The sequence below is a fragment of the Vulpes lagopus genome, chromosome 4 (genome assembly GCF_018345385.1).
Source record: "Vulpes lagopus strain Blue_001 chromosome 4, ASM1834538v1, whole genome shotgun sequence".
NCBI lineage: Eukaryota > Metazoa > Chordata > Mammalia > Carnivora > Canidae > Vulpes > Vulpes lagopus.
Window position 1 is genome coordinate 114,815,591 of NC_054827.1, and position 27,128 is coordinate 114,842,718.

General features: G+C 45.5%; 1 protein-coding gene across 2 annotated transcripts; it reads left to right on the forward strand.

Annotated features, from left to right (window-relative positions):
* Window positions 1–1,548: 1,548 nt before the first annotated feature.
* WHAMM (WASP homolog associated with actin, golgi membranes and microtubules) lies at window positions 1,549–22,278 on the forward strand. 2 transcript variants are annotated; one of them, XM_041753006.1, is made up of 11 exons: window positions 1,549–3,052; window positions 4,905–5,078; window positions 7,668–7,818; window positions 8,990–9,159; window positions 10,194–10,359; window positions 13,257–13,444; window positions 14,457–14,543; window positions 14,795–14,890; window positions 15,976–16,155; window positions 18,880–19,345; window positions 21,417–22,278. In XM_041753006.1, exons 1-11 carry the CDS (start codon window positions 2,459–2,461, stop codon window positions 21,737–21,739), a joined length of 2,595 nt encoding a protein of 864 aa, XP_041608940.1. In that variant the 5' UTR covers window positions 1,549–2,458; the 3' UTR covers window positions 21,740–22,278. The 2 variants fall into 2 exon arrangements, with proteins under 2 accessions (XP_041608940.1, XP_041608941.1); XM_041753007.1 differs by lacking the exon at window positions 15,976–16,155 and having other exon boundaries at window positions 1,551–3,052.
* The last annotated feature ends 4,850 nt before the right edge of the window (window positions 22,279–27,128 follow it).

Sequence of the window (27,128 nt, forward strand, 5' to 3'; positions counted from 1 at the left end):
AGATCTTTCATTGGGCTTGGGGCTAGAGGACAGGACTTCCAACCTTCCCTCCATCCCACTAACAGCATTCTCTGGAGAAATGGCTCCACCAATTTCCCCCCTGAAAGCATGAATTGGGTTCTGAACCATTTCCTTGAAAAGTCTCCTTATGGTGATTTTATCTCAGAATTTTACATCTGCTGCTTTTTCAATCTCAATCAAAGTGTAATTTGAAAAATATCATTACTGCCAGGTATCTAGAATATTAGAAGCAAAATAAAATATCAGAACAAAAAAATTGAAAGAAAAAATTTACGCAAAGATATATGTACAAGGATGTTCATCACAGCATTATGCATATTGGCAGAAAGCTGAAATTAATCTATGATTATCAATATAGAATTTGTAAACCACAATACAGTCACTCAATATTGGCAAGTATTAAAAACAATCATGTAAATACCTATTTTTTTATGTGGAAAATACCCACAACATATCTGTAAGTAGAGAGTATAAAATACAATTACAGCATAATCATATATATATTATATAGGTGATATATAATATATAGCATAATATATAAACATATAATAATATATGATATTACATATAATAATAAACACATAAAATGAGAGCAGAGTTTAACTTTTGAGTTATTTTGCTTTTTTCTTTATATTTTTTATTGTACCTATTTTGATAACATTTATACACCTTTTATTAATTCTTAAAAACTATTTAATAATGAGAAATAATATATGATATTTGGCTTAGAAAAAGGCAAATATTACAAAGGAACCATAAAGTGAATATAAAGTAGGTATGTATCCTGGTAACAACAATGATTAGTTTTAGTGTATACTCACCCTTATTTTTTTCTAAGAATATACAAACATCTTTCCCTCACACAAAAATGAAATTACTTTTATAATTAGAAAGCCTGCTAGTGTCATTTTGATAAAGCAGGTAAGTTAGAAATACTAAAAAAGATAAAACAATATAAGACAAATACAGTAAAAAGACATACTGTAAAGAATATACAAAAAAGATATTAAAACAGACTATTATTGAATTACAAGTAAATCATGTTAGCTAAGATAATATATTTAAAAATGACTTGAGGAAAAATAAATCCCTTCAACTAACAAATTCTTGTTCCAAGAAGACTACCAAGTGCAGCAGTTCTGAGTCCAAGGCCCCACAGCACTACACAAGCACTAAAGGGTTGGTGGGGGGAGACTCAGATAAGCAACTTTCGACCTTAAGCTCATTCCACAGAAGTTTCTAGATACCCTGGGATCAACTTCAGGGGGAGAGATGCCCTAACCACTGCTCCAGGCTGGCCCTGGTTTGTTGTTGTTTTCCTTTGGGCATAACAGCAACTGTAAATCTGATCTCCTGCTTTCCCAAATCCAAACCTTCAAAAGTTTTCTCACCGGTTCCTGAGTCTAGCCTTCAGGAGCCTAGTCTTGGAGAAAGCTTCTCCTCGCGGCTCCCTGGGTTGTCTCCTCCCACCACCCATCCCATGAACTCACGGGATGGAAGCAGACTTGCTCTGTGTCTCAGTCAGTGCTCACTGTGCGGTTCCCGGACACAGACCTGGGCTGTCTTATTCCCTGTTGGGTGAACCCGACCAGCTCCAAGTCACATCCCATCCTCACGTGCAAATTAGATTTCCCCTATCTCCTTAAACAGGTCTTGGGCAGCCAGGTGGTCTTTCTTACTAGCCTGCTTGTGTATTGTTGGGACAAGGTTCCTTCTGGATCTGTCTCCTTGGCTGTAAAGCGAAGAGTAGGAACACACTATCTAAACACGCTGTCTGGGAGCTGGGATGCTTTGACGACAGAGAGACATCTTTTGTGTATGCCCCTCTGCAGCGCCCCCCTCCCCCCCCCCGCCCCGCACACATCAGGCACTCCATAAAAGTTCGTTGAGTTGGTAACAACAGTCGGGTGGCTTTTACCCGGTGGGTGGCGCTTGGAGACCCTCAGCCCCTAACTCCTACGTTTGATTTAACCTTTGGTCTCCAGCAAGTCTGCACCCCCTTCTGAGCGCAGGAACCCTCGGGTGCTCCCCGACGCCCCAGTGAGCGAGGACCGAATCAGTGGGTCCCCGTTCTCAAGAGGTTCTTTGAGCGCAGGAGGCTAAGACGATAACTCGTCAGGAACACTTTCCCTACGTCAGCAGGTACAAAGGTGGGAAGGGTGAGGCAAGAGGGGAAGTCCTTGGGCCCCCGCCTCGCGGGGCGACCGGGACCGCTTCCCAGCGCCGGCCGGAGACAGAGTCCCAGCCTTCCCATTGGCTGCCGAGAACCCGCCCACGCCGCTGGCAGCCAATCGGAGGCGCCGGGGGTGGGGTGGCGCTCCGGGGGCGCTGACGCGAGCGCGGTCCCGCCAGAATGTCGCGGTCCGCGGCCGGCTGCGCGGGGCGCGGGGAGGCCGGGCGCGCGCGGGCCGAGCCCTCGGGCCGCTGATCCGAGGCCATGGAAGACGAGCAGCCCGACAGCTTGGAGGGCTGGGTGCCGGTCCGCGACGACCTCTTCGCCGAGCCCGAGCGACACCAGCTGCGCTTCCTCGTGGCCTGGAACGACGCGGAGGGCAAGTTCGCCGTGACCTGTCACGACCGCACGGCGCAGCGGCGGCGGCGCGAGGGGAGCCTGCCCGAACCAGAGCCCGAGCGGGCCGCGTCCCCCCCGAGCTGGGCGGGCCTGCTCTCGGCCGCCGGGCTCCGCGGCGCGCACCGGCAGCTGGCGGCGCTCTGGCCGCCCCTGGAGCGCTGCTTCCCGCCGTTGCCGCCCGAGCTGGACGCGCGCGCCGGCGGGGCCTGGGGCCTGGGGCTCGGGCTCTGGGCGCTCGTGTGGCCGGCGCGCGCGGGCCCCGGCGACGCGGCGGTGCAGGAGCTGTGCGGGCGCCTGGAGCGCTACCTGGGCGAGGCTGCGAGCGGCTGCGGCGGCGCGGCGGTGCGCGACGCGCTCTTCCCGGCCGACGGCGGCGCGCCCGACTGCGAGAGCCTGCGCGACTTCCGGGAGAGGGCCCTGCGCGCGCGGTGGGCCGCGGCGGGTGCGCGGCTGCGCCAGGTAGCCGCGGGGCGGGAGGGGCAGCCGCGGGGGTGGGGCCGCGGTGTGTGTGGCGCGGGTGGGGGTGGGTGGGTTGTGTTCGGTTCCGGAGAGCCGGGCTGTCGGCCGGCCAGGGGGCGCTGGGCGTGGACCGGGCAGGGCGCGCACAGGTGCACAGGTGCCTGTCACCTCTAGGGGACCTGAGGGGGGCGCGCGCAGGTGCCTGTTACCTGTAGGGGAGCTGGGCGTGGACGGGGCAGGGCGCGCGCAGGTGCGCGGGTGCACAGGTGCTTGTCACCTGCAGGGGAGCTGTGGGCGGAGGGGGGAGGGCGCGCGCAGGTGCCTGTCACCTGTAGGGGACGGGGGGGGGGGGAGCGCGCGCAGGTGCACAGGTTCCTGTCACCTGCAGTTCTCAGGCGGGTCAGCGTGCATCCTCTGTCTGCAGCCAGCCCCTGACCCCTTTCTCCGAAGACTCTGGCAGACCCGGCTGCCCTCTAACAGGATTTGCCAGAGAATAGCGAAAGCAGAACCGGAAACAGCCGTAGTACACGTGGGAAACAGCCTGGCGGACGGGATGTAAACACTTCCCGGTTCTCGGCGAGGACGGCGGGGGGCGGGGGTGGGGAGCGGCGGCGGCCGTCCGGAACACTGGAGACCCGCTGCTTTAGAGGATGAAGGGGCTTCTAGGGGAAAGGTTGGAAAGTAACGCAAACGTCTGGTGGAAAGCCGACGGGGAGTGAGCTTTATTCTTTGATTTGGAAGGGCAACCGGAGTGCAATTTTAAGTTTAAAAGACGTCATTTGGGAAGCCCAACAACTCATTCTTTGAGTGATAAACTTATAGAATTTAACGAGGGTAGGGGGAACGCAAGTTCACAAAAGAGTTTGGGAGAAAAATAGGCTGTGTGTATTCACAATTTACTACGGGTGGCCAAGATTGAGGCTCTGACACCCTGGACACGTCCTCTTGCTTGCTTGTTCTCATTACAGGCGGATCTTAATCTGGATGATTTTTCTGCGCATTCTTTTGAGGAAGGGAGGAGTGTGAGGGAAGAATTCAGCCATATTTCAAAGTCTTAATCACATCTTCCTAATCAACATATAGAACCAGCTTTTTTTTTTTTTTAAGATTTTATTTATTCATGAGACACAGAGAGAGAGAGAGAGAGGCAGGCTACCCGCAGGGAACCTGATGTGGGACTCGATCCCAGGACTCCAGGATCACACTCTGGGCTGAAGGCAGACGCTCAACTGCTGAGCCACCCAGGAGTCCCTAGAACCAGCGTTTTAAAGCAAAATGGCTTTTTAAAATTTTTTAAAAATTTTTATTTATTTCTGATAGTCACAGAGAGAGAGAGAGAGAGAGGCAGAGACATAGGCAGAGGGAGAAGCAGGCTCCATGCACCAGGGATCCCAAGCAAAATGGTTTTATAAAAGGAGTTTGTGGGATGCCTGGGTGGCCCAGTGGTTAAGCATCTGCCTTTGGCTCAGGGCGTGATCCTGGAGTCCTGGGATCGAGTCCCACATCGGGCTCCCTGAATGGAGCCTGCTTCTCCCTCTGCCTGTGTCTCTGCCTCTCTCTCTCTCTCTCTTTCTCGTGAATAAATAAATAAAATCTTAAAAAAAATAAAAGGAGTTTGTTAGAGGATCTTACACCATTGAATGATTATAGTCATAACATTCTGCCCTGGATATACCATGATTTAACTGTTCGTTTTAGTTGACATTTTAGTTGTAGGACAATAGCATTTTCATATAATCAGTATTTTAATTTGTGAAGTTGAGGGCATTAAAGTTTCTTTAGTTTTGTTTATTTGGTATGATCTTATAAATACTGTCCTTACGTGAGCTTTTATTTACATTTTGTCTTCCAGGTTCTTCAGGGGCATGATCAAGCCCACACCATGGTAGCACTAATGAAAGTTTATCGAGAGGAAGATGAAGCATACCAAGAGTTAGTTACTGGAGCAACTACATTTTTCCAGTATTTACTGAAGCCATTTAGGGATATGAGAGAAGTTGCAACTTTATGTAAGCTTGATATTTTGGTATGTTTTCTTTATATCTGTATTTTATCAGATTTGTTATTTGTCACATATTATTTCTTTAGTCCCATTTCAGATTCAGTGTGTGTTGGCACCTTGGGTCCACCTTTGTGTTTAGATGATAGTATACATATGTTGAGTTTATTTTTAAAAAAAATTTGTTTAAAGATTTATTTATTTATTTATTTATTTATTTATTTATTTATTTATGATAGGCAGAGAGAGAGAGAGAGAGAAGCAGAGACACAGGAGGAGGGAGAAGCAGGCTCCATGCCAGGAGCCTGACATGGGACTCGATCCCGGGACTCCAGGATCGCGCCCTGGGCCAAAGGCAGGTGCTAAACTGCTAAGCCACCCAGGGATCCCCTATTTTTAAAAATTAATTTGAAAATGAAGGCATTTTATGTTGGTCATCTGAATACATTAAGATTTCTGCAGCTTTCTGAGGGTTAAACCACATTCTTTGCTAATGACTTGTTTTTGATGAGAAGCTTGTTTATGTTAGCCTATTTTCAGATTCTAAGGACATATGCAGATTTCCAAGAAACTGAATGAAAATATAAATAGCAAGGCCCTGGATCATAATTCAGTAATTTAAGCTTTAGTAAATGTTGCCATCGCTCTTATTTCCTTGAGCTATGTAGCAACCCAGTGACCCTGGTTAGCGTAGACATCCTCCTGTCAGTGTTACGAAGGAACCTAGGGCCCAGAGGGGTGAAATAGCTTTCCCTGGGTCTCAACCAGCTGGAGTCAGAAGACATCAGAGAGATCTCTTGAGCTCTGCCTCTGCACTGGGCCAGACTTCCACACACATACTCACAGCCCCTGCCAAGCTACTGTACTGTAGAAATGGTGTCCTGTTTAGATAAAACTCATGCCACTCAAATTTCCAGAGAAAATTGTTCTGTTCATTATACTGAAAGCATATTACTTGGATAGTCTTTACTTCCTGTATATATTTTTTCCTTAATTAACAGCTTCACTGAGATACAATTCACAGACCATACCACTCACCTGTTTAAGATATATGATTCAGTGGTCTTTAGTATATTCATTTGTGCAACTATCACCACTATCTAGTTCCAGAACATTTTCATCACTCCCCAAAGAAACCCCATACCCATAAGCAGTCATTCTCTATTCTCCCCCAACCCTGGGCAACCAGCAGTGTGCCTTCTGCCTCTGTGTGTTTCCCCATTCTGGCCATTTCATCTTGTGTGGGATTACATGAGATGTAGTCATTTGTGTCAGGCTCTTTTCATGTTGCATAATGTTTTCAAGGTCCATCCATGTTGTGCAATGTCCCAGAACTTCATTTCTTTCTTTTATCCTTTAGTATTCACTATAGCACATTTCACTTATCCATTTAGCAGTTGATGGGCATTTGGGTTGTTTGATGGACATTTAGGTTGTTTCCACTTTTTAACTATTAGGAATAATGCTGCTATGAACATCTGAGTACAAGTTTCTATGTGGACCTATGTTTTCATTTTTCTTGGATATATACCTAGCAGTGGAATTGCTGGGTCCTATGGTAACTATATGTAGCCTTTCCAAAGAACCATCAGACTGTTTTCCAATGCAGAATGTACCATTTTACATTCCTACCAGCAGTAAGTGAAGGTTCCAGTTTGTCCACATTATCGCCAACATTTGTATTGTCTGTCTTTTTGGTTTTATCCACCCTAGTGGATGTAAAGTGGTATCCTGTGGTTTTTTTTTTAAGGTTATTTATTTATTTATTCATTCATGGGGGGGGAGCAGAGAGAGAAGCAGGCTCCCAGTAGGGAGCCTGATGGCAGGACTCGATCTCAGGACCTCATGATCATGAACTGAGCCAAAGGCAGACGGTCAACCACTGAGTCACCCAGGTACCCCATCCTGTGGTTTTGATTTACATTTCTCTGATGGCTAACCTGTATATATTTCTTATATTATTAGTTTTGTAGAAGAACTGGATGCCAAATGACTACTAGTACATGTCATAATTATGAATTTTTAGATTTTATGATCTTTTAGGTTACTGTATTATTTTTGCCCTTCAGAGAAGAATTATTATATTGAAAAGCTTCCTGCCATGTCCCTGAAAGAAGCTGTAGCAACAGCTAACACTTGAATGCTGTGTACTGGGCCTTGTGCTGAATGTTTAACAAAACCGGTGTCATTTAAACAATTGTGGGTTTAAAATTTTTTTTTAATTTTTTACCTAATCACTGCACCCAGCATGGGGCTCGAGCTCCCAACCCCAATATCAAGAGTCACAGGCTCCACCAACTGAGGTAGCCAGGTGCCCCTAAACAATTGTGTATTAATAGAGGAACATAACTTGAGAGAATTCCTGTCTAGAAAATGTTATTCTAATATTGCAAAGTGAAAGTAGGTTTTTATTTTTCTTTATGCCCCAGAGTATCCCTTGTCTCCCAAGTGTTGCCTGGCTTAGAGCCTCATTCATACTCAGTAAGGAATTGCTGAATGAATGAAATTTAATTAACTAGTAGTAATAAAAGTAGTTGAAATAATCCATGTAACCAATTTCCTGTGTCTCTGCATTAGTATTCTCTCTTGTGAATACAATTTTCCTTTCTTTTGTAGAAATCCTTGAATGAGGATGATTTGGGTCCTAAGAGGATAGTTGCCTTGCAGAAAGAAGCCAAAGAATGGACCAGACAGGCTGAAGAAGCTGTAGTCTCTATTCAGGACATTACAGTGAATTATTTTAAAGAAACAGTAAAAGCATTAGCAGGTAACAGTGTAAAATTCTACATTAAGGTGTATGTGATTTTCATTTTATTCAACAAACATTTGAGTACCTCTTGCACACGAGGCACTGCGTTTCCTAGGAGCTGAGGATTCAGTATAAGGGTAAGCATAACAGACATCGTACAGTCTGGTGAGGGGAGAGAGATCTTATTTATGTATACATTCAAACACATGGGAAATGGCAGTAGCAGCCGGCCTCCTGAAGAGAAGCAGGGTGTTCTGAGAGCTGCCAAGAGGCAGGAGGCTCCTTCACTAGGTCAGTGAAGGCCTCTGGGGAATGGCACCTGCCCCAATACCTGAAGGTCAGTGGGAGTTGAGAGACCATCAGAGTGAGGGAAGAGTGTTCCAGGCAGAAGAAATGGCACTCACAGAGGCCCTCTGACTGGAAGGAACTTGGCAAGTGTGAGGGAAGAGAGGAAGGGGGAGGGGAGAGAGATGTGAGCAAATTCAGCAGACAGGCAGGGGTGGGGGTGGGGGGTTGCGGAAGACTTCTCATAGAGGATGTCATTATAGATGGCGTCCCCAAACAGGAAACCTAGTGTCTGCCAGCTTGTTACATTTCATTCATAAAGTGAAATGTCCCGTGGCTGTGATGCCCAATTCTCTATATCTGTTTTTATGACTGTTGGGAGTTGCATGATACATTAAGTGAAATAAATGAACTACAAAGAAGAACGATGATCTTGTGGGGGTTTTTTGTTTATTTTTTGTCTTTGGTTCAAACTGCCTATCTAGCTTGACCTAGAAACAGTCTGGAAGTGTATGCACCAAAATGTAAGAAACATCGCCTCAAGTAGGTGAGATTCATGATTTACTTCTTTTTTTTTTAATGAAGTATCTAAAAAAATTTTTTAAAAGACTTTATTTTTAAGTAATATCTACACCCAACATGGGGCTCAAACTCACAATCCTGAGATCAAGAGTCCTGTGCTCTACTAACTGAGCCAGCAGGTTCCCCAAAGTATCTAAAATGTTTATACTGATGTCCATGTATAATTTTTGTGACAATAAAAGGTAATTAAAACATTTTTTTCTTTTAAAAAAGGATGTTTTGCAAGTAAGGTGGGAGGCAGTAAAGAATTAGCTCAGAATACATTTTTCCCTTTTCAGTGAGTTGTAATTATGTTTTATTTTTATTAATTCCAATCCAACAGAAATGCAGAAACAAATGGAACAGGACAAGAAGAGATTTGGCCAGGCTGCCTGGGCCACAGCAACTCCCAGGTTAGAAGAACTCAAGCTGATGTTAGCCCGAGAGACTCTACAGCTTATGAGAGCCAAAGAGTTGTGTTTAAATCACAAAAGAGCTGAAATTCAGAGGAAGGTAAGATAAAGATAAATGAAACTTGGTTGGAAAAAACCCACACTTTTAGGGCACCTGAGTGGCTCAGTTGGTTAAGTGTCTGACTCTTGATTTAGGCTCAGGTCATGACCTCAGGGTCATGGGATCAAGCCCCGCATCAGGCTCCATGCTGGTGGTACAGCCTGCTTACAATTCCCTCTCCCTCTCTCCCCACCCCCACCTCATGCACACGCATGTGTGCATGCTCACTCTCTCTCTAAAGAAAGAAACCCCACACTTTTAGGTAGTACCTTTCTTTCCAGGCAGCATTAAAAGCTTCCTTGCTTCATTCATTCCAACATTTACTAGCTGAGAATTTAGACTGTGGAAGGTTGGCCTTAAAGCTTCCTCTTGGTTAAGATGCTTTTGAAATATTCTATTGTAGGATGCTCCTGGTAGTAACACTGAGCCCAGTACTGAAGTGGGTAATATACTTAAGTCAATCAAGCAGTATTTCAGCACAACTCGAGAGTAATGCAAAGGTCTTTCAGCCTAGGATCACAGCCCCTTAAATTTCTTCCTGTAATGTTAAGAGTTTGAAGCAGTAAACACTGCAAATGGCTCACTGCCTTGATTTTTCTCTAAACCTAACTGTTTTCGTTTGTTTCAAGGGTAAGTTAAAGCATTTGTAACAAACATTGAATAAAGCATTTTTGTTTTGTTACTTGAAATTGGAAAAATGTTTTTTCACTTTGTTTTCTATTTGGTCCTAAGCAAAAAATAGAAAATTGTTCAAATGCATTTAACATTCGCTTTTTTTTTTTTTTTAAGAGAGAGTTATTTATTTATTAGAGAAAGAGAGAGAGCGTGCGTGCACAGCCAGAGGAGGGGCAGAGGGAGAAGCAGACTCCCTGCCAAGCAGAGAGCCCAACGTGGGGCTCAATCCCAGGACTCTGAAACCACGGCCCCAGCCGAAGGGAATGTTCAACCAACTGAGCCACCCACGTGCCCCTAACATTAGCTTTAAACATACTAATCATTTTAACTTGCTGTTATTTTTTTTTCATGAAAACAAGATGGAAGATCTTCCAGAACAAGAAAAAAATGTAGATGTTGTAGACGAATTAGAAATACAGTATTATGAAGTCCAGTTAGAACTGTATGAGGTTAAATTTGAGATATTAAAATATGAAGAAATACTGCTTATAACACAGTTGGACTCAATTAAAAGGCTTATAAAAGGTAAGGTATATATTTAAATGTGTATGTTAAAATGTTTAAATCACACCTCCAAAGAAATACAGGCCACGTTATTACTTCTTATAAATTGGCTAAAACATCTACTGAAATTTCCTAAAAAAAAGTTTTCCTTTTAGCATTTCTGTTATTCCAGTAATATATTCATTGTTAAACACAAGGCAAAACAAAGGAAAACTTACCCACCCCCCAGTCCATCATCACAGATACCAAGTGAGAATAATATGCTGGAAAGTCTTGTTTGTATACTGATACAACTGTATACAAGTAAATACCAATTTTTAAACCCAAAATGTATATCTTGTTTAATAACTTCCTTTCATTTAATACATAATAAGCACCTTTCCATTTCGGTAAGTAACAAAAACATGAGACATGTTAATGGCAGCACAGTATTTGGTTATACGGATATACCGTGATTTCTAGTCTTAAACTATTGCAAACAGCAATTTGGCAAAGAACCCTCCTTGACACATCCTTGTGTGTAGAAGAGATTCTTTCTTTCTTTCTTTCTTTTTTTTTTTTTAAAGATTTAATTTATTTATTTGAGAGTGAGTGAAAGAGAGGAGCAGGGAGAAGGGAAGGGGGAGAGGGAGAAGCAGACTGCTACCTAATCCGGGAACCTGATTCTGGGCTTGATCCTAGGACTCCAGGATCATGACCTGTGCTGAAGGCAGATGCTTTATCGACTGAGCCACCCAGGTGCCCTGAGGTTATTTCCTTGTAATAAATTTCCAAAGGGGGAATCATTGGGTCAAGGACAGTGCAGATTTTACATGTTGACACACACCTGCTAACCCTGCAATAATCATTCGATGCACATTTTCCCCTCACCTTTGTTATCTTTTGATTTCTGAATTCCATACTACATAATGGCCTTCCAGATTGAGGTTGTGAAAAGAGCTGATTATGAAAATAGCTGTTCCACACTTACACCATTATTTTAAGTTCTTGCCTACTTGATAGAAGACAATGGCCTCTTGTACTTTTCATTTATTTAATTACAAGTGTAATGGGCATGATTTTGCGGTTGACTGGCTGCATTTCTTTTATTAACTGTCTATCATTGGTCTTTGCCCACTTTCCCTTGGAACATTCCCTTTCCACACTAAGACTATTACTCTGTTATCTGTCCTGTGTTGCAAAGAATTTCTCTCCACCATTTGCTTTTTCTTGCCTTGTAGAAATACTTCATTTTTATGAAGTCATATCTGCTTTTGGTAAAGTCTTTCTGCATCTGTCAAAGTGCTCCTCATCCCCAAACTATATCAAAATTTTACTTGTGTTTTCTTTTAGTATATTTCTGATTAAAAAAAATTTTGCTCTTTAATCCAGGTTAAATTAATCTTGATGTGTGGTGGGAATCTAACTCCCCCCCCCTCCCCCAAATTGTTAGGTAATCTCAGTCACTGATTTTGAAAATGTTTTCCCTAAGTGCTTTGACTGGCTTCCTGTCTCATGTCCAGAATTATTATAGTTATTTTTACCTAATAATGAATTGTCATTTTCTTTCACTAGTTTGTGAATGGCTTCTTGGTGCTGGTCCCGTATGTTCCTATTACTGTACTTGGGTGTACAATTTAGTGTCTGGTTCAGCAAGTGCCTTCCATAGTACTCTGCTTTTCCTCAGGTTTCCTGATTCTTTCCACTCCTTTATTCTTTCAGACGAACTTTAGAATCACTTTGGCAAGTTCCAAACAAAAACCTAAAAACCTCCTTGGAATTTTTATTGGGATTGTGCTTAAAATTAGAGATTAATTTGGGGAGAATTGTCATCTTTGCAATTTTGAATCTTCCCATCCAAGGACATGGTATGTCTTTCCTTTTACTTACATCTCTTTTTCCCCCTCAAGTTCCTCCAAGCATAATATTTTTCTTCATACTGAATCTAAACATTTAATTTAATCCTAGGTATTCAAAAAACTTTATAGTAATTTCAGGTTATAAGCACTATACATATTTAAGGGAAAATCTTATTTAAAAAGCTAATCCCGGAAAGATGCATGCCAAATTGTTCATAATATTTTCCTCTGGGAATGGGATTCCAAAGGTTTGGGAGAAGAAGAAAATTTCACTTTCTAGTTTTGTAGGACTTGATTTGTTACAACTAGCATGTATTTAAAAAAAATACATATGTAACCAAAATTAAGTATCTTTAAGGCACCTTAATGACACACTGCTGGTAGAATGTAGGTTGCCCTTCTGGAGGGAAACTGAATGCTAATTATCAAGAGCCCTGACTGTTCATCTTCTAAATAAGTAATAAAAATGTACGGAAAGATTTTATGTTCAGATGTTCATCACGGTGAAATTAATAATAATGGAACCCTGGAATATTCTAACAATACAGAATGCTCAAATTAGAGAATACTGTGTTGCCATTAAAATTCTGTTTCCAGGGATCCCTGGGTGGCGCAGCGGTTTGGCGCCTGCCTTTGGCCCAGGGCGCGATCCTGGAGACCCGGGATCGAATCCCGCGTCGGGCTCCCGGTGCATGGAGCCTGCTTCTCCCTCTGCCTGTATCTCTGCCTCTCTCTCTCTCTCTCTGTGTGTGTGACTATCATAAATAAATTAAAAAAAAAATTAAAATTCTGTTTCCATCACACGGAAGATGTCCTCTTAGCTATGTGTTATTGATTATGTATAGCTGTGTGTGTGTGTGTGTGTGTGTAGGGTCTGTGTGTATGTGCATAAGTGTATAGCTGTGTGTGTAGGTACAGGTGTATGTGTCTGTAGCTGTGTATGTGTATACCCATGTTAATAGTGGCTTTCCCAGGGTGGTGGGGTTACAAGTCATCTTCACTTTCTAAAATTTAAAGTATATTTGTGTGTTATTTTTTTTACCAAAATATGTTTTAAAAACATCATCAATACATTTCTAGATAAAGAGGATGAAGTTGTCTATTACGACCCATGTGAAAGTCCCGAGGAGCTTGGAGCCCTTGACTGTGTGACAGGGCTGCCAAGTGACAAGAGTGTAGAGGTACAGGAGCTGAGCCGGCAGCGCCAGCGCCTGGAGACTCAGCGGGGCACGATCTGTGCCCGGAGAGCCTGTCTCAGGAACAGAAAGGTAGGAGTGCCATGCAGGGCAGCTCTCTTCCTGCCAAGGCTCCTTTTATGAAAGATGAAGAGGTCCTGAAAGGAAGGCTTTTTACCAACACAGTGATTAACCTCTTCTTGGGTGTTTATACAGGTATCAGTGGCTACAATTTATTTATTTATTTATTTTGAAAAGGATTCCCTTTTGGGGGTCTAAGCATTTACCATAATCTCTAGATTTTAGTTAATCCATTCAACAACTGTTTGTTAAATGCCTGTTACATGCCCAGGTATTTAAAAAAATCATGGTAGGTAGAAAATTCAAGTAATCTTCAGTACATTCAGTACATTCTAAAGTTTATTTTATTGTAAATTATTGATTATAGATTATTTGTCAAAAATAATGAGGTGTCTGGCTCAGTCAGTGGAGTGTGCGACTCTTGATCTTGGGGGTTGAGTTTGAACCCTATACTGGGTGCAGAGATGACTTAAATTTTTTTTTTTTTAAATCTATAAGAAGAACATTCAGCTCATTTCAACCCTTATATTTGGTGACTTTTTTCTTAATTTTTATAAATTCCACAATCACATAAAAGGTAATATATAAGAATAGCTAGTACAGTTAAAATACAGTTTTTAATGTAAATGTATTTGTGGGTTGTATATGGTTATGTAGGTATGTTTGGAAATATAATTACTATTGTAATATTATGGGGAGAGGTGTTTAAAACACTTGCATGGAAATAGATTCTTTGGACACATGCCATGTAAGCATGGAGGGCTGCCTGTGTATCCCCTCATTTCCATCTTTCACAGCACTAAATCCCAGCCTTGCCCTTATGACTGGGTGTGGTCGATTCCTCGAAGTAGCCAGTCAGCATGTAACCAAGGGGAGGCAGGACCCTGGAGCCACACCAGAAACTATGAGAACAAATGCCTCATAGGACAGCACAAACACGGTGGTGCTTTCTTCTGCTAAACTTCTCTGCTAGAGCCTACTACGATAGTAAAAACTGTGCAAGTGACTTGTATTATTCCACCAGGATCAATGCAAAGAGAATCATCGGCTGCGACTGCAGTTGGCTGAAGAAAGGATGAAACATTTTCATCAGCATCATAGTATCCAGGTGGTAAGTGGTCGAAGAAATGTTCTATGTTTGCATAACATGACATACTGGCTTCAATCTGTAAAGAGTAGAACCCCCTGCCTTCGACGGGCAGCTGCGAGCCTTAATCCTAGGGAGCCTGCAGTCCAGCCCTGCAGCTTGGGAGGGGGTGCGGGGTGGGGCTGGGGTAGGCACCAGTATCAGATCACCAGCCCTTTCTTTTCTCAAGACCTCTCTTTTGAGAAATGTACAAACATATGTTCCTTTAAATATAGAAAAGAGACAAGATGAAAGAAGAGGAGAAAAAGAAAAAAGAATGGATAAACCAAGAACGCAAAAAAACACTCCAGCGGTTGAGAGCATTTAAAGAGGTAAGTTCTAGAAATAGTGGCCTCACTTGTATTTTCTGGAGAAATAAATGAAGGTCACCCATCCTAGGAGAAAAGTGTCGAGTATTATGAACAGATCACTTGAAACACAAAATGTTCTCCAAACGCCATTATTTTTAGTGTAGAAATAAAAAATGAAAATATAAGAATATTTTTAAAAAGATTTTATTTATTTGAGAGGGAGTGCACACCAATGGAGTGGTGGGAAGAGGGAGGAGGAGGAGCCGGCTCCCCTCTGAGCAGGGAGCCTGACCTGGGGCTTGATCCCAGGATCATATCTGAGCCAAAGGCAGACACTTAACTTACCGAGCCACCCAGGCACCCCCAAAATAGTAGAATATTAAGAAATTTTTGACATTGCTGTACACCAGGGTTCTGATTCTGACTCTCCCTGCTATGCTGTTGCCCAGCGAGGACAACTGAAAAACAGTTAAACTGACCTCGACTTTAGCTCAGTTCTTCCTCACTTGTAATAAGTCTCTCAAAGCAGTCAAGGCAGTGTGTTGTGACAAGTAGATAGTTAAGGGCTCTGTTAAAAGTGAATAGGCTGGGGATCCCTGGGTGGCTCAGTGGTTTAGAGCCCACCTTTGGTACAGGGTGTGATCCTGGAGTCCTGGGATCGAGTCCCATGTCAGGCTCCCTACATGGAGCCTACTTCTCCCTCTGCCTGTGTCTCTACTTCTCTTTCTCTGTGTGTCTCTTGTGAATAAATAAAATCTTTAAAAAAAAAAAGTGAATAGGCTTAAAAAGAAAGTAAATAGCTACTTACTTAAAAATAATGTTAAACTAGTTGAATATAAAACATAAATCTGTTTTCATCACATACCCTCACAAAGACCCAAGTTGGTAGCTGCCCCCCAAAAGAGAGACTATCCATTCCCAAAGTTCTGGAATAAGGTATTGAAGGTGTGCTGTGATGTCAACCAGAAAAGGGGCCCTGGAGTGGTAAATCAGGACACACTGACTTCAGCTCACTTTTTGGTATGCTCGCTACTCTGATGATTAATGAGCACCTGCTGCATGCCAGCCCAGTGCTAAACACCTGCATTCATTCTCCTTTACTTAAGGCTGCAGCCCCAGTGGTGACCCACCTTAGCTCATGCTGCGTGCAGCCACTTGTCTGTAACTCTGGAGCCGCACAGGCCTTCTCCGGCCCAGGCAGCACACCTGAACCAGCCAGGGGGCTTCTGAAAGTCACGGATGCCCAGACCTGCCCCTGCCTCCAAAAATGGGAGACTGAGTTGCAGGTATATCATGTGAGACCCACGTGAAGGCAGAGTGAATGTGACCAGGATGAAAGGTTGGTGGGCTCTCGCTGGAGGGCACTGGTTAATGGAGTGCAGTCAGGATGGAAGAAGGATCAAGGCGTGCAAGTCTGGCTCTTAAGCCTCGAACAGGCTGATCAGTGATCAGTTTTTCAACTGTGGAGATGAGAGGGGTAACTGATGGACATGGCAGAACTAGGCCACCAACGCTCTCAGACTGAGCAGGAGGTGTGAAAATCCAACATGCTGACCTCATATTGGCTTAAGGTACGGGTTTTGTGGTCCTCGGAGGGGTACGCTTCTCCAGAGGGTGGGAGGAAGGCGTGCATGCAGTCTGAGTGCAGGGGAAAGAACCTTCTTCAGCCTCCTGCCACCACTTGTGATGAAGCTCCAGAAAAGCCAGTGTGTTTTTAAGGTGTGTGAACAGAAGCAGCCTCTGTGGAATGAGGGGACCCTGCGTTGGCCAAGAAGTGCCCCCTCGAAGGGGACAAAGCCAATCTGAGCACATTTTGAAGGAAGGAAGTAGGAGCAGGAGAGGATGGGAAGTGAGTCATGTGATGACTAGCTGGTGGGCCCAGGCAGGCTTTTAAATATCTGAGGGGCCGCTGGGAGGCAAAAGATTGAATTTGTCTTAGGTGAGCCCTGGGGACTCCCAGCAACATAAGGCAGAACTCAACAGGCCAGAGTCACAGCAAAGTGCAGCCACCGGAGTGCCGGGGCGGGAGCATCATCCCTGCCATCAGGGGATGGTCGGATGACCCTGGAGTCTCGCCTGGAGTTTCTGGGGCTCAAGTTCTACCAGCACAACACGTGACTGGCAGCTGCAGGCCTAGTGACTGCATGGCTGAGGTCTGGGGTCTGGCGCCAGGCTCTCCTAGTGCTCAGGAAAGGCAGAGGAACCTGGGAGGGAGACAGGGCACGTTTGGTGCCAGACTAAAGCAGTAAAGTGAGGCAAGTGAATTGTCTGGTTTCCCAGTGCAATGTTAAAAGCAATATTTATACTGTACTGTAGTGTGTTGAGTGTTAATAGCAAGATGGCTACAGAAAAGTACATATCTTAATTACTTTACTTCTAAAAATGCGATTGTCTGAGCCTTCAGCTAGTTGTACTCTTTCCACTGGTGGAGGGTCCTGCCTCCACATTGATGGCGGCTGACTAGTCAGGGTGGTGGCTGCTGAAGGTGGGTTTCCTAGAATAAGACAATGAAGTTTACTGTCATAAGGGCATAGTTTGGGCACCCCAAAACAACTGTTTGTTTTTAAAGATCTTATTTATTTGAGAGAGTGAGAGCAAGCAAACAGAAGCAGGCTGCCCCTTGAGCAGGGAGCCCAACAGGGGGCTCGATCCCAGGACCCCAGGATCGTGACCTGAGCCGAAGGCAGACGCTTCACTGACTGAGCCTGCCAGGCGCCCCTCTCAAAACATTTGTAATTGTAACATCAAATACCACTGATCACAGATCACCTGTGACAAATGTAATGATGAAAATATTGCAAGAATTGAATTTGAAATACTGCAAGAATTGCCAAAATGTGACATAGAGACACCAAGTGAGCAAATGCTATTGGAAAAACGAACCCGAAACTTGTTTGATGCAGGGTTGCCACAAACCTTTAATTTATAAAAAAAAATGCAATATTTGCAAATTAAATAAAGCAACTGCAAAAAGACGAGGTAATCTGTACTCTTTGTTTTATCATGAATTGCAATTTGGGTATATTACTACTAAGTTTACATAGTATTATCACATTACATACATCCTTGGCCAGTTTTTTTTTCCCCCCACTCAAGTTATATTTTTGGGATGTGTTCATGTTTATATATATAGATCTAGTTCATTTTTTTTTAAGATTTTATTTATTTAATCATGAGAGACAGACAGAGAGAGAGAGAGAGAGAGAGGCACAGTCCTCCATGCATGGAGCCTGACATAGGACTCGATCCCCGGTCTCCAGGATCACACCCCGGGCTGAGGGCAGCGCTAAACCGCTGAGCCACTGGGGTTGCCCAATCTAGTTCATTTTAATGGCCACATAGTGTTAACATTTTATGTGTTTTACTGGCCAGTCAGTGCCTTCATTAGGGAGGCCTCCCACCATTCAAAATTCGTTTTTTTATAGGGTATGTTTTTCTTTATCAAACCAACACCCAAGAAACCAGAATGTTTTAAATTTACATTTTTAAAGTATAAAATTTACTCTAAGCCTACAAATTAGAGAAGAGACATGTTACAACTGTCACTTTGAGGTTGATGCTGGTAGAATTTTTTTCATACAGCTGAGTTTTACATGGTTATAAATTTAACTCTATCACCTGTATTTTTTTAGGATGTTTTACCAACTTTGTGTATACTGCTTATTATGATTTTTCATTGCTGTGTAATATTTTAAATAAATTCACCATAATTTTCTCAGCTAACTTCCTATTTTTATTTTCATACAAAAATATGCATGTTTTCATTTATGCTTATACTTTCATATATTTATTTTACTGTAGAGAAAGTATTACATATCAAAGGAATAAATGCTTATTTCTTAGTAATAGATTTAGTAGCAAGGGCAGCTATCCAAAGTGAGAAGGAGCCACTGCAAACGAGAACAATCCACGGACAGAGGCCCTTCAGTGTATACTTATTTACAGCAAGTTTCAGCATTCTGATGGTTTGCACTTGTGGCAAGTTTCTCACAGCAGTGTTTCATTTTCAGAGATGTCCACGTGGGTCTGTACTAAAGACCTCTTGCTCAGAGCCTGCAGCTCCACACCTGCCAGGTGGGCTTTCCCTGCAGACTTCTCCCGCGGCTGCTGCAAGCCATCTGTCCTCTGGGGAGACCAGAAGGGCTCCCCCCTCTGAAGTCAATAATGCTAAAACTGAGGATCTGCACAGCCCTGGAAATACCGCCCAGAGCTCTGTTCTAGTTGGTGACCAGACACGTTGCAGATCCAGTGAGGAACGGTCACCGCCGCCCCCTCCACCGCCACCCCCACTGCCGCCCCCTCCACCGCCGCCGCCCCCACCACCCTTCCCTGCTCAGCCCTTTTCTTATTCTCAATCAACGAATCGCCAGAACTCACACTTGAGAACTCCAGTAGCCGAGGATCAGCCACTGCCCCTGATGTGCGAACCATCTGCTGGGAGACCACACTATTCCTCAGCTGCTCTCGGAGGCCCAGGTAACCGCTGCAGTTCTGTCTCTGCTCAGCAAGGGTCATTGAGCGGTGGGCTGAAGCATTCTTGCTGTAGAAGCAATTGCCCTCACATCAAAACCTTTTGCAGAATTCTCTACAATCTTGAAATTCTCCAGCATTTGCTGCCTTAAGTTATCATTACTGCAAAGTTAGCACAGCCAGAATCTGAGTTCGATAAACACTAACTCATCTTGAAGAAACGATCTCTATACATTTAATGGTCCCATGACTTGGGATCACTATTAAAGACTTGCCTGTTTCAGGTTCTTAGGACTTGAGTGTGCATTTGATTTCTGCCACTGTTGCTTTGAATTAAGGATCTGTGAGTCATTTACAGAATTTAACTGTTGCAGCTTAAGGAGAATATTGGTTGGGAATACTGGAGAGGAATATTAGAATATAGAAGGGTGTTCTTACAGACTGCTGGACTGGGAAACCATATATTGGGAGATCTTTCTAAACGGAAGTGGTCAAAAGAACAGCAGACCCCGTTCTGCCTTTGCAAGTACAATACACTGAATACACACGAATATTCTTGAATGAGTGCTGTCGTTCTGACTCATAGTTCTGGTGATGGCTGATACATTGACTGTTGAGGCGACTGGCTGAAATCCATCTGCCCAGACTTGGAGCCTGCTGCTCGGTGGTGGAGGAAGGGTTTAGATAAACCCCAGCATAATTCCATGTACCTGTGTTACAAAGACTGTGCCTGAGCAGCTCCCCTGAGCACAGGCAGGGCCGCTGGAGTAGGCAACAGGAATCCTAGAAACACAACAGTTCCAAAGTGCAGTTCTGGTTAATTGATTTTTCCGGTTACTTGGAGTTCAGTTTCCCTCTACCCAGAATCAGGTACAGGTGAAAACGTCCATGCTGTTAGGTGGAAGCCAAGTGGCCCATTTCCACTTGGCGTCTGCAATAACACAGTGTGAATGAAGAGCAAGAGCATGCCTGCCTGGGCCAGCAGTTTGCATGTGGGGGTCATCCCAGTTAGGGTTAGTGCGCACGGTGTCAGGAGGCCCTACTCAGCACCCCACCCCACCTCCTCTCACTGCAAAGAATAAGGAGATGTGAGTTAGTACCTGAAAATCAGTGTGAAACTTTATCTTCTTACTCCTGGAAGGGGACTACTGTGAGTTTAAATCCAAAATTGGTTGGTTGGTAGAGCATGGCCTCAGTCCCGAACCAGGAAGGACTCTGTCTTGAAGCCTCTTGGAAACCTCCATGGGGCCACAGTCCCCCTCGCCCCCACCCCCACCTCTGGAGGGCAGTTACAGAGTTTACCCCCTTGAGCGGGGGAGGGCACTATCTCAAGGCACCTGAGTGAAGAATAGCTTCTCCTCATCCAAGCCTTGAAAGTCTAATCTGATCTGTGTTGTGACAGCATCTTGCACCGTCCCAGGTGGAAGCTGTGCGTTGGCTCAGGTAACATTTGTAGGTGGAATTAACACAGCACACAGCGACCTACCAGTGCCACCCCCAGGTTCACTGTCGCTGATGAAAGTTTACCTTCAGCCTTTTCCTGTGTGTGCAAACCTCCTCATGTCACCATCACAGAACATGTCACCACTGATATACTGCAGGGTGAAGTTAGAGAAACACGGCGGGTACGTTGTAGAAAAAGATCTTCTTGAAGTGGGAAGCAAATACAATTTCCTGAACTTGTGTGCAGCTGTCACGCACATTGGGGCAAATTATTTACAGTCCCAGGATTCCCTGTCCCTCAGAATCACAGAAAGATAACCCCATGTCTTGAAAGACAGCTGTTGTGACAGCAGGTGCGCATGACTGGGCCTCCGAGTGGCTGTGGCTTTGAGGAAGTGGTGGACAGTGAGTGGTCAGGGGACACGATAGTGACTAAACTCGCCCGTATTCACCCAGGGAGCCTGTGGTTGGCCTTTCTCACAGGTAATCAAGGCGTTTGTTTAATGGAAGATGGTTTGTTCCAATCATGTCAGTATCCAGCGTGCGACTTGACACAGAGCTATACAAAAGTGCGCTGGCATCTTGGGGGGAGAGATGCGGTTTGCTGATGGCACCTGCTGTTTGCCAATTTCAGGATCCATGGATGAAGTGCTGGCCTCCCTGCGGAGCAGCAGCACCCCTCTGCGGAGAATGGAAGCGCCCACTTTGAGCCCTCCCCGTGCCTCATTCAACGAGCAGCTTCTGGCTGCCATCAGGCAGGGGGTCAAACTGAAGAAAGTTCACTCTGGCCCAGGCCTGAACCCCAGCAACAAACCAGCCAGTGACCTGGAGAGAAGTATCAAGGCAGCGCTCCAGAGAATCAAGAGAGTGTCTGCTGACTCAGAGGAGGAGGAGGGGGAGGACGGTGATGAGCAGAGCCCTGGCGGCTGTGGTGGTGGCGGTGAGTGGGACCGCTGAGCTCTGTCCCCACCGCAGGCTCCACACCGGGTAGCTGAACAAGGGGATGCAGGCCCAGGGCCTGTTCTGGAAAAGCACATGAGCAGGTCCGTCAGCCACGTGACAGCCTGGTTGGTGAGCAGGGCTCTGTGTGATGTTGCAGCTTTTCTGGAATGCCGAGGCTCTTAACATCAGGGCAGGAAGTCAAGGGCTGGTGACTTCCACACACCAAAAGGTAGTTGGGATCTAAGAACCCACTGTATTACGGGCCTAAGAGAACAGTATTTATTTTCCACCAAGGATTATCTGGAATCATTCCCTCGTTCTGAAAAAAGTTGATAACCACTGTGCTCAGCAGCGCTGTTGAGCTACGGTCCGCGTCTCCCTGTTTGGGTGGAGCGGGGGTCTCCTTGCACAGAAGGCTTCGAATGTGAAAGTGATTTTAGCAAGAATCAGAATAAACTGCTCATAGCCAGGAAATATTTTAAATATTTTAAATGAAATCTATTTTATGTATTGAGCACTATATAAACTCATAATAAAGAACTATTTATAATGCACCAGTGTCACTCATGAGAACATGAAATGTAATATCTGAACATAGCTGTCCCTGCCTGGTGGGGCGTGGGGGGCAGGGGTGGTTTAAAGGTTTTAACGAGATTTCAGATAAACATTTGTTTAAACAAATACCAAGGGTGAGGGATAATGTCCCCCTCAGGAACTAAAGTCTGGGACCTTTCCTCCTTGCTTTGTGTTAAAATCAAGAAGAGGGAGGGACCCACACTAGGCAGTCTGCTCCTGCCTTCAGACTGTCCAGAGCACCCCCACCCTTGCCCTAGCCATCTGGGTTTCTACAAGATGCAGAACAAGATGCACTGGCCTTCCCTTGTTTCCACAGAAAAGTCATTTACCAAAATCCCTCCTACTTCCGATTTCTTTTTGACTAACTCCATCCTGATAAACTGAGGCCTGAGAGGCCTTGGCTGGGAGGGGCCTCAGCCGGGAGGAATCTGTAACCTTCTTCCACACCAGGGCCTGGGCCTCGTGGGTGGCCATGGTCAGGTGCCCACAGGTCTGGCCTGCGTCCTGCCTTTCCCGACCTCAGGAGGTGCCAGCCCGAATCTGGTTCCTGTGCGTGAACAGGCACGCTCTGTAAGTGGAACCCAGGCTTGGATGGCCTGGCCCTGCCCCTGCCTGTCCTGGCCCCCACACAGGTTCCAGGGGCGCTACACAGAAGGACGCCTGCTGGCCTTTGGTCCCAAACCCGAGGCAAGTCAAGTGCCTGTGCCTCAGGCCTCCTGCCCGCAGCACAGACAGGCCAAGCTTAGCACCAAAACGTTTCTCTGGAAAGAATTTGATATTTTAAAAAATGGCAAAGTCAGAGCTTTGCTGGACTTTACTATGCTTACTCTGCAGTTTGGAATTGTTTTTATTCTAATTATTGTAATTTCGGTATTTTGAGACTGACTCAGGCTTGGATAATTCTGAATGTGCTTTGTAAGGGCTGCCAAAGACAAGAAGCCCTCAGAAATAGGACCCTTTTCAAAACAGAGTCCTCCTGGTTAAAGCTCCTCACCTAACAGCTCTCCGGGCACCAAAACCTCCCTTTCCCCAGAGCCTCCTCTCCCTCATTCCTCCCTTTGCCCCCTTCTTCCAGCCACGCCTTGATGGCAGACTCTGGCCAGGCTCTGGCCTCAGGGACTTCAGAGCCATGGAGAGGGACACGTGTTACCTCCTTTGCTAACATCCAGTCTCCCAGTCTCTAAGTGCCCCTCACTCTCCGCCTGCCCTCCCAGGTCCCAGCCTCGCAGCTGCCCACAGGTACTGAGTCCTCGGGGCCTAGCTGCTGTCCCCCAGGCAGCCTCATCCCTCCCACAGCTTGTAGTCCGGTTTCCTCCTGCTGCCATAACCACAAACCTGGAGACTACACAAATGCATCATCTTACCATTCTGTAGATCCAAGTCCAACATGGACTTCCAACATGGGACCCACTGGGCTGATATCAAGGTGTCAGCAGGGCCGTGTTCCTTTCCGAAGGCTCCAAAGGAGAGGCTGTTTCCTTGTCTGTTCCCGTTTCTAGAGGCCACCTGCGTTCACTGGCTGTGGCCTTCATTCATCTTCAAAGCCAGCAGGGTCTCATCTCTCAGACTCTCCTCTGCCATCATGGCTCCTTCTGACCCCAGCCAGGAAAGTGCTGTTTTTAAGAACTCAGCAATTAGCCTGGGCCCACCCAGATAATCCAGGATAACCTCCCCACCTGGAGTTCCATAACTTGCGTCATATCTGCAAGGTCCCTGCTGCCACGTAAGGTCACATATTCTCAGGTCCCAGGGACTGGGATGTGAACATCTTTGGGGAGCCATCGTCTTGTCCAGCACAAGGAGCTTGCTAGAATGCATACTGCCAGGACAAGCTGCAAAGGTACTAATCCAGAAAGCTTTTCTGGGATGGCCTGGAAACCCCAGGCAGCCCCGAAGCATCTGGTCTGTGGACCACCCTTGGAAGATACCAGCACACACAGGGAGACCGCAAACTGGGGGCTGTGGTGAGGGAAGCATGGAGCAGGTATGCTGAGAGTCACAGTGGGCTCCTTCCAAGGGCAGGGCCTCGAAGCCTGATGTCTCATGGGCTGAGGATCTTCAGAGTGGCCTGGGGTCCCCCAGTTCTGGAGAAGCCGGCTGTGCTCTGACCCCTGTTCTTGGCTCCACAGATCTCCCATCAGCTGGGTTCCATTAGTACCAAAACATACCCTCTTACCTCAGCCCTGGAGGTACCCACATGCAGAAACTCTTGGGAATCTCACCTTTGCACGCCCAGGCTGGCTGTGGGAAGAAGAGCGGGGCTGGCCCAGCGAAAGGGTTCCAAGTGGCAGAGGAGAAGCAGGAGGAGCACGGCAAGGCTGGGCAGGTGGGGAGGTGCCCTGGAAGGCCTTGAGGAGGTGGGAAGGTGGGGCTGGACCCGATGCCTCCAGCCTTAGGAAGAGGCCCTGGGCAGCTTCACATAAGAGGAACGAGAGGGTGGAGGAGCTCTGGGATGATGAAGGCCATGAGGAGGCAGGGGTGTTCTGTCTGCAGACAGTGGCAGGGGTGAAGAGATCGGACGGCCCGAGGGGAGGTCCCCAAGATCACGAGTCACTGCACAGGCAGCAAAGATGGGAACTCAATTGTGTGGCCAGGGGAGAGAACGTCAAGGGAAAGTGGCCCCAGGCCGGATCCTCAGAGACCTCAACACTCCAAAGCAGGAGGACGAGTGGAAGGAGGAGGGATAGTCAGAGCTAAGACAGGATTGGGAAGAAAAACTTCAGAATTGTGGGAGGATTATTTCAAGACCCAGGTCAACCTGGCCAAATGTCCTAGAGGTAAAACGCAGGACCTGAGATAGTGTAAGGAGGCCCCCGGGGAGGTGGTTCTCGCAGTGGTCAGGGTCACAGGCTAACCCACAAGGCAGCTGTGAGGGCCTGCGGCCATCAGCAAACAAGCAGGTACTGGTGGCCACAGAACCACTTCCACTCAGCAGGGAGCTCCCGTGCAAATGCATCTGGCCTATCCAGCAGTCCCTGCAAGTTAAATCACCCTCCACCAGAAACCTTGGCTGTCAAATGGGATGTTCTGCAGAGAGGGCCTAGAACAGCCTCAGGGAGAGTTCTGTAGCATGGGAACATCTGGGTAGTTCTTGTACTCCCAAGCTGCAAGCGCGACACAGAGGTAGCAGAGTGAGAGACAGCAGGGCAGGGGCAGGCACAGAGGATCCCTCGGTAGGCACTACCCCCTCCTCCAAAAACCTTGAAAGATACATGAGCGCCCCCCAACCCCAGAACCTCTGAAGACTCACACTGGAGTAAAGAGGGGAGTCTCAGAACTGACCAAGACCAAATTGCCTGGGCCCGGAAAAATGTGGACTCAAAACAGAAATGAACTTGAATGAAGGGAAAAGAGAGATGGTCTTACTTTCTCCACTCCTGAGCGGTGGGCTGAGATTCACACGTCCTACATGTGTTTGGGAGAAGTTGCTGTCTGCCTGATGCAGACTTTGTCATGTGAATATCTGTTCAAACAGCTCTGGAAAAATCTTTTCCAGTAGAATAAGTCTCTGGGATTAACTTTCCCCCCAACAGCCAGGAACGCAAGCATACACCCTGCTGCCTTCTGCTCAGAAGGCTAGGCCTGCAGAAGAAAGAAACTGGTTGGGTTGAGAACAGGTCTGGTATTGACAAAATGTCACCACCTAAAGGGCAGGTGTCCCTTAAGCATACCCAACCACAGGTTGGGTTGCCCCAAAGCAGAAACTGGAAATGTTGGTATACTCGAAAACTCTTATGCTGTTCCACCAAAAGTGTATGGGCCTCAACCCACACTGCCAGCCTTGCTTTAGCTCAGGAAGTGACCCCAGAGAACATCAACTTACCCTTGGGGTGATCAAGAGCTTCTAAAATACCTTCTTAAGACACAAAGGATTTTTGAAATCCTGAAAGATTTTTGTGGACTTAAAAACAGACACAAACATTTTACTGAATTGTGTATTTCTACATAAACAACTCTGTTACAACAAAATCAGGTAAAATTCACAAAGATATACAAGTCTTCAAACGGACATTTTCTTCCCCTTAAATATAAAAAGATAATTTGCCAAATAACATCATACTCAAACCATAAAGAAAAAAATCATTAGATACACAAGAGAAATAGAAATTCAACAGTAGTGGGAGACATACACTTTCCTTAGTCTTTAATGGATCAAGTAAAAATTAACAGTTTATAATATAATTAATAAGGTCAAATTAATACAGATAGACTGAATTTTGTTCCTTTCAGAGATATACCTTCTTTTCCAGTTTCCTGGGAATATTTATTAAAATTGACAAGTGTTGTTCAGTCCCAAGAAGAGATCAATAAACTCCAAAATGCAGAAATTGTACAGGCCATACCCTCTTGGACAGCAAAGCAGTTGAACTCAAAATGATTAACAAATATTAAAAACAACAATAGCAAATAAACTATCTGGAAAGTTAAGAACATAATTTCACATAACTCTCCAGTGAAAAATTAAATTAGATCTGAAAATTACAAATTACTTATAACTTAAAACACTCTACTTAAAAATGCAAGGGAAATGGATAAAGAAGTATTCAGAAGAGAAGTCACGGCCTTACAACTGCTAGTAACCGCGTCCATCATTAAACAAGACAAAGCTTGGGAAGCCTGGGTGGCTCAGTGGTTGGGTATCTGCCTTCACCTCTGGTCGTGATCCTGGAGGTCCTGGGATTGACCCCTGCATCAAGCTCCCCACAGGGAGCGTTTCTCCCTCTGCCTATGTCTCTGCCTCTCTCTGTGTGTCTCTCATGAGTAAATAAAATCTTAAAAACAACAACAACAACAACAACAACAAGACAAAGCTAAAATGGCAGTAAAC

Excerpts from the sequence above, each read along its gene's own strand:
- WHAMM (XM_041753006.1), top strand. The coding sequence starts at position 2,459 with ATGGAAGACGAGCAGCCCGACAGCTTGGAGGGCTGGGTGCCGGTCCGC. Across the intron at positions 3,053-4,904 it reads CGGGTGCGCGGCTGCGCCAG|GTTCTTCAGGGGCATGATCA; the intron begins GTAGCCGCGGGG and ends TTTGTCTTCCAG. Across the intron at positions 9,160-10,193 it reads GAGCTGAAATTCAGAGGAAG|ATGGAAGATCTTCCAGAACA; the intron begins GTAAGATAAAGA and ends CATGAAAACAAG.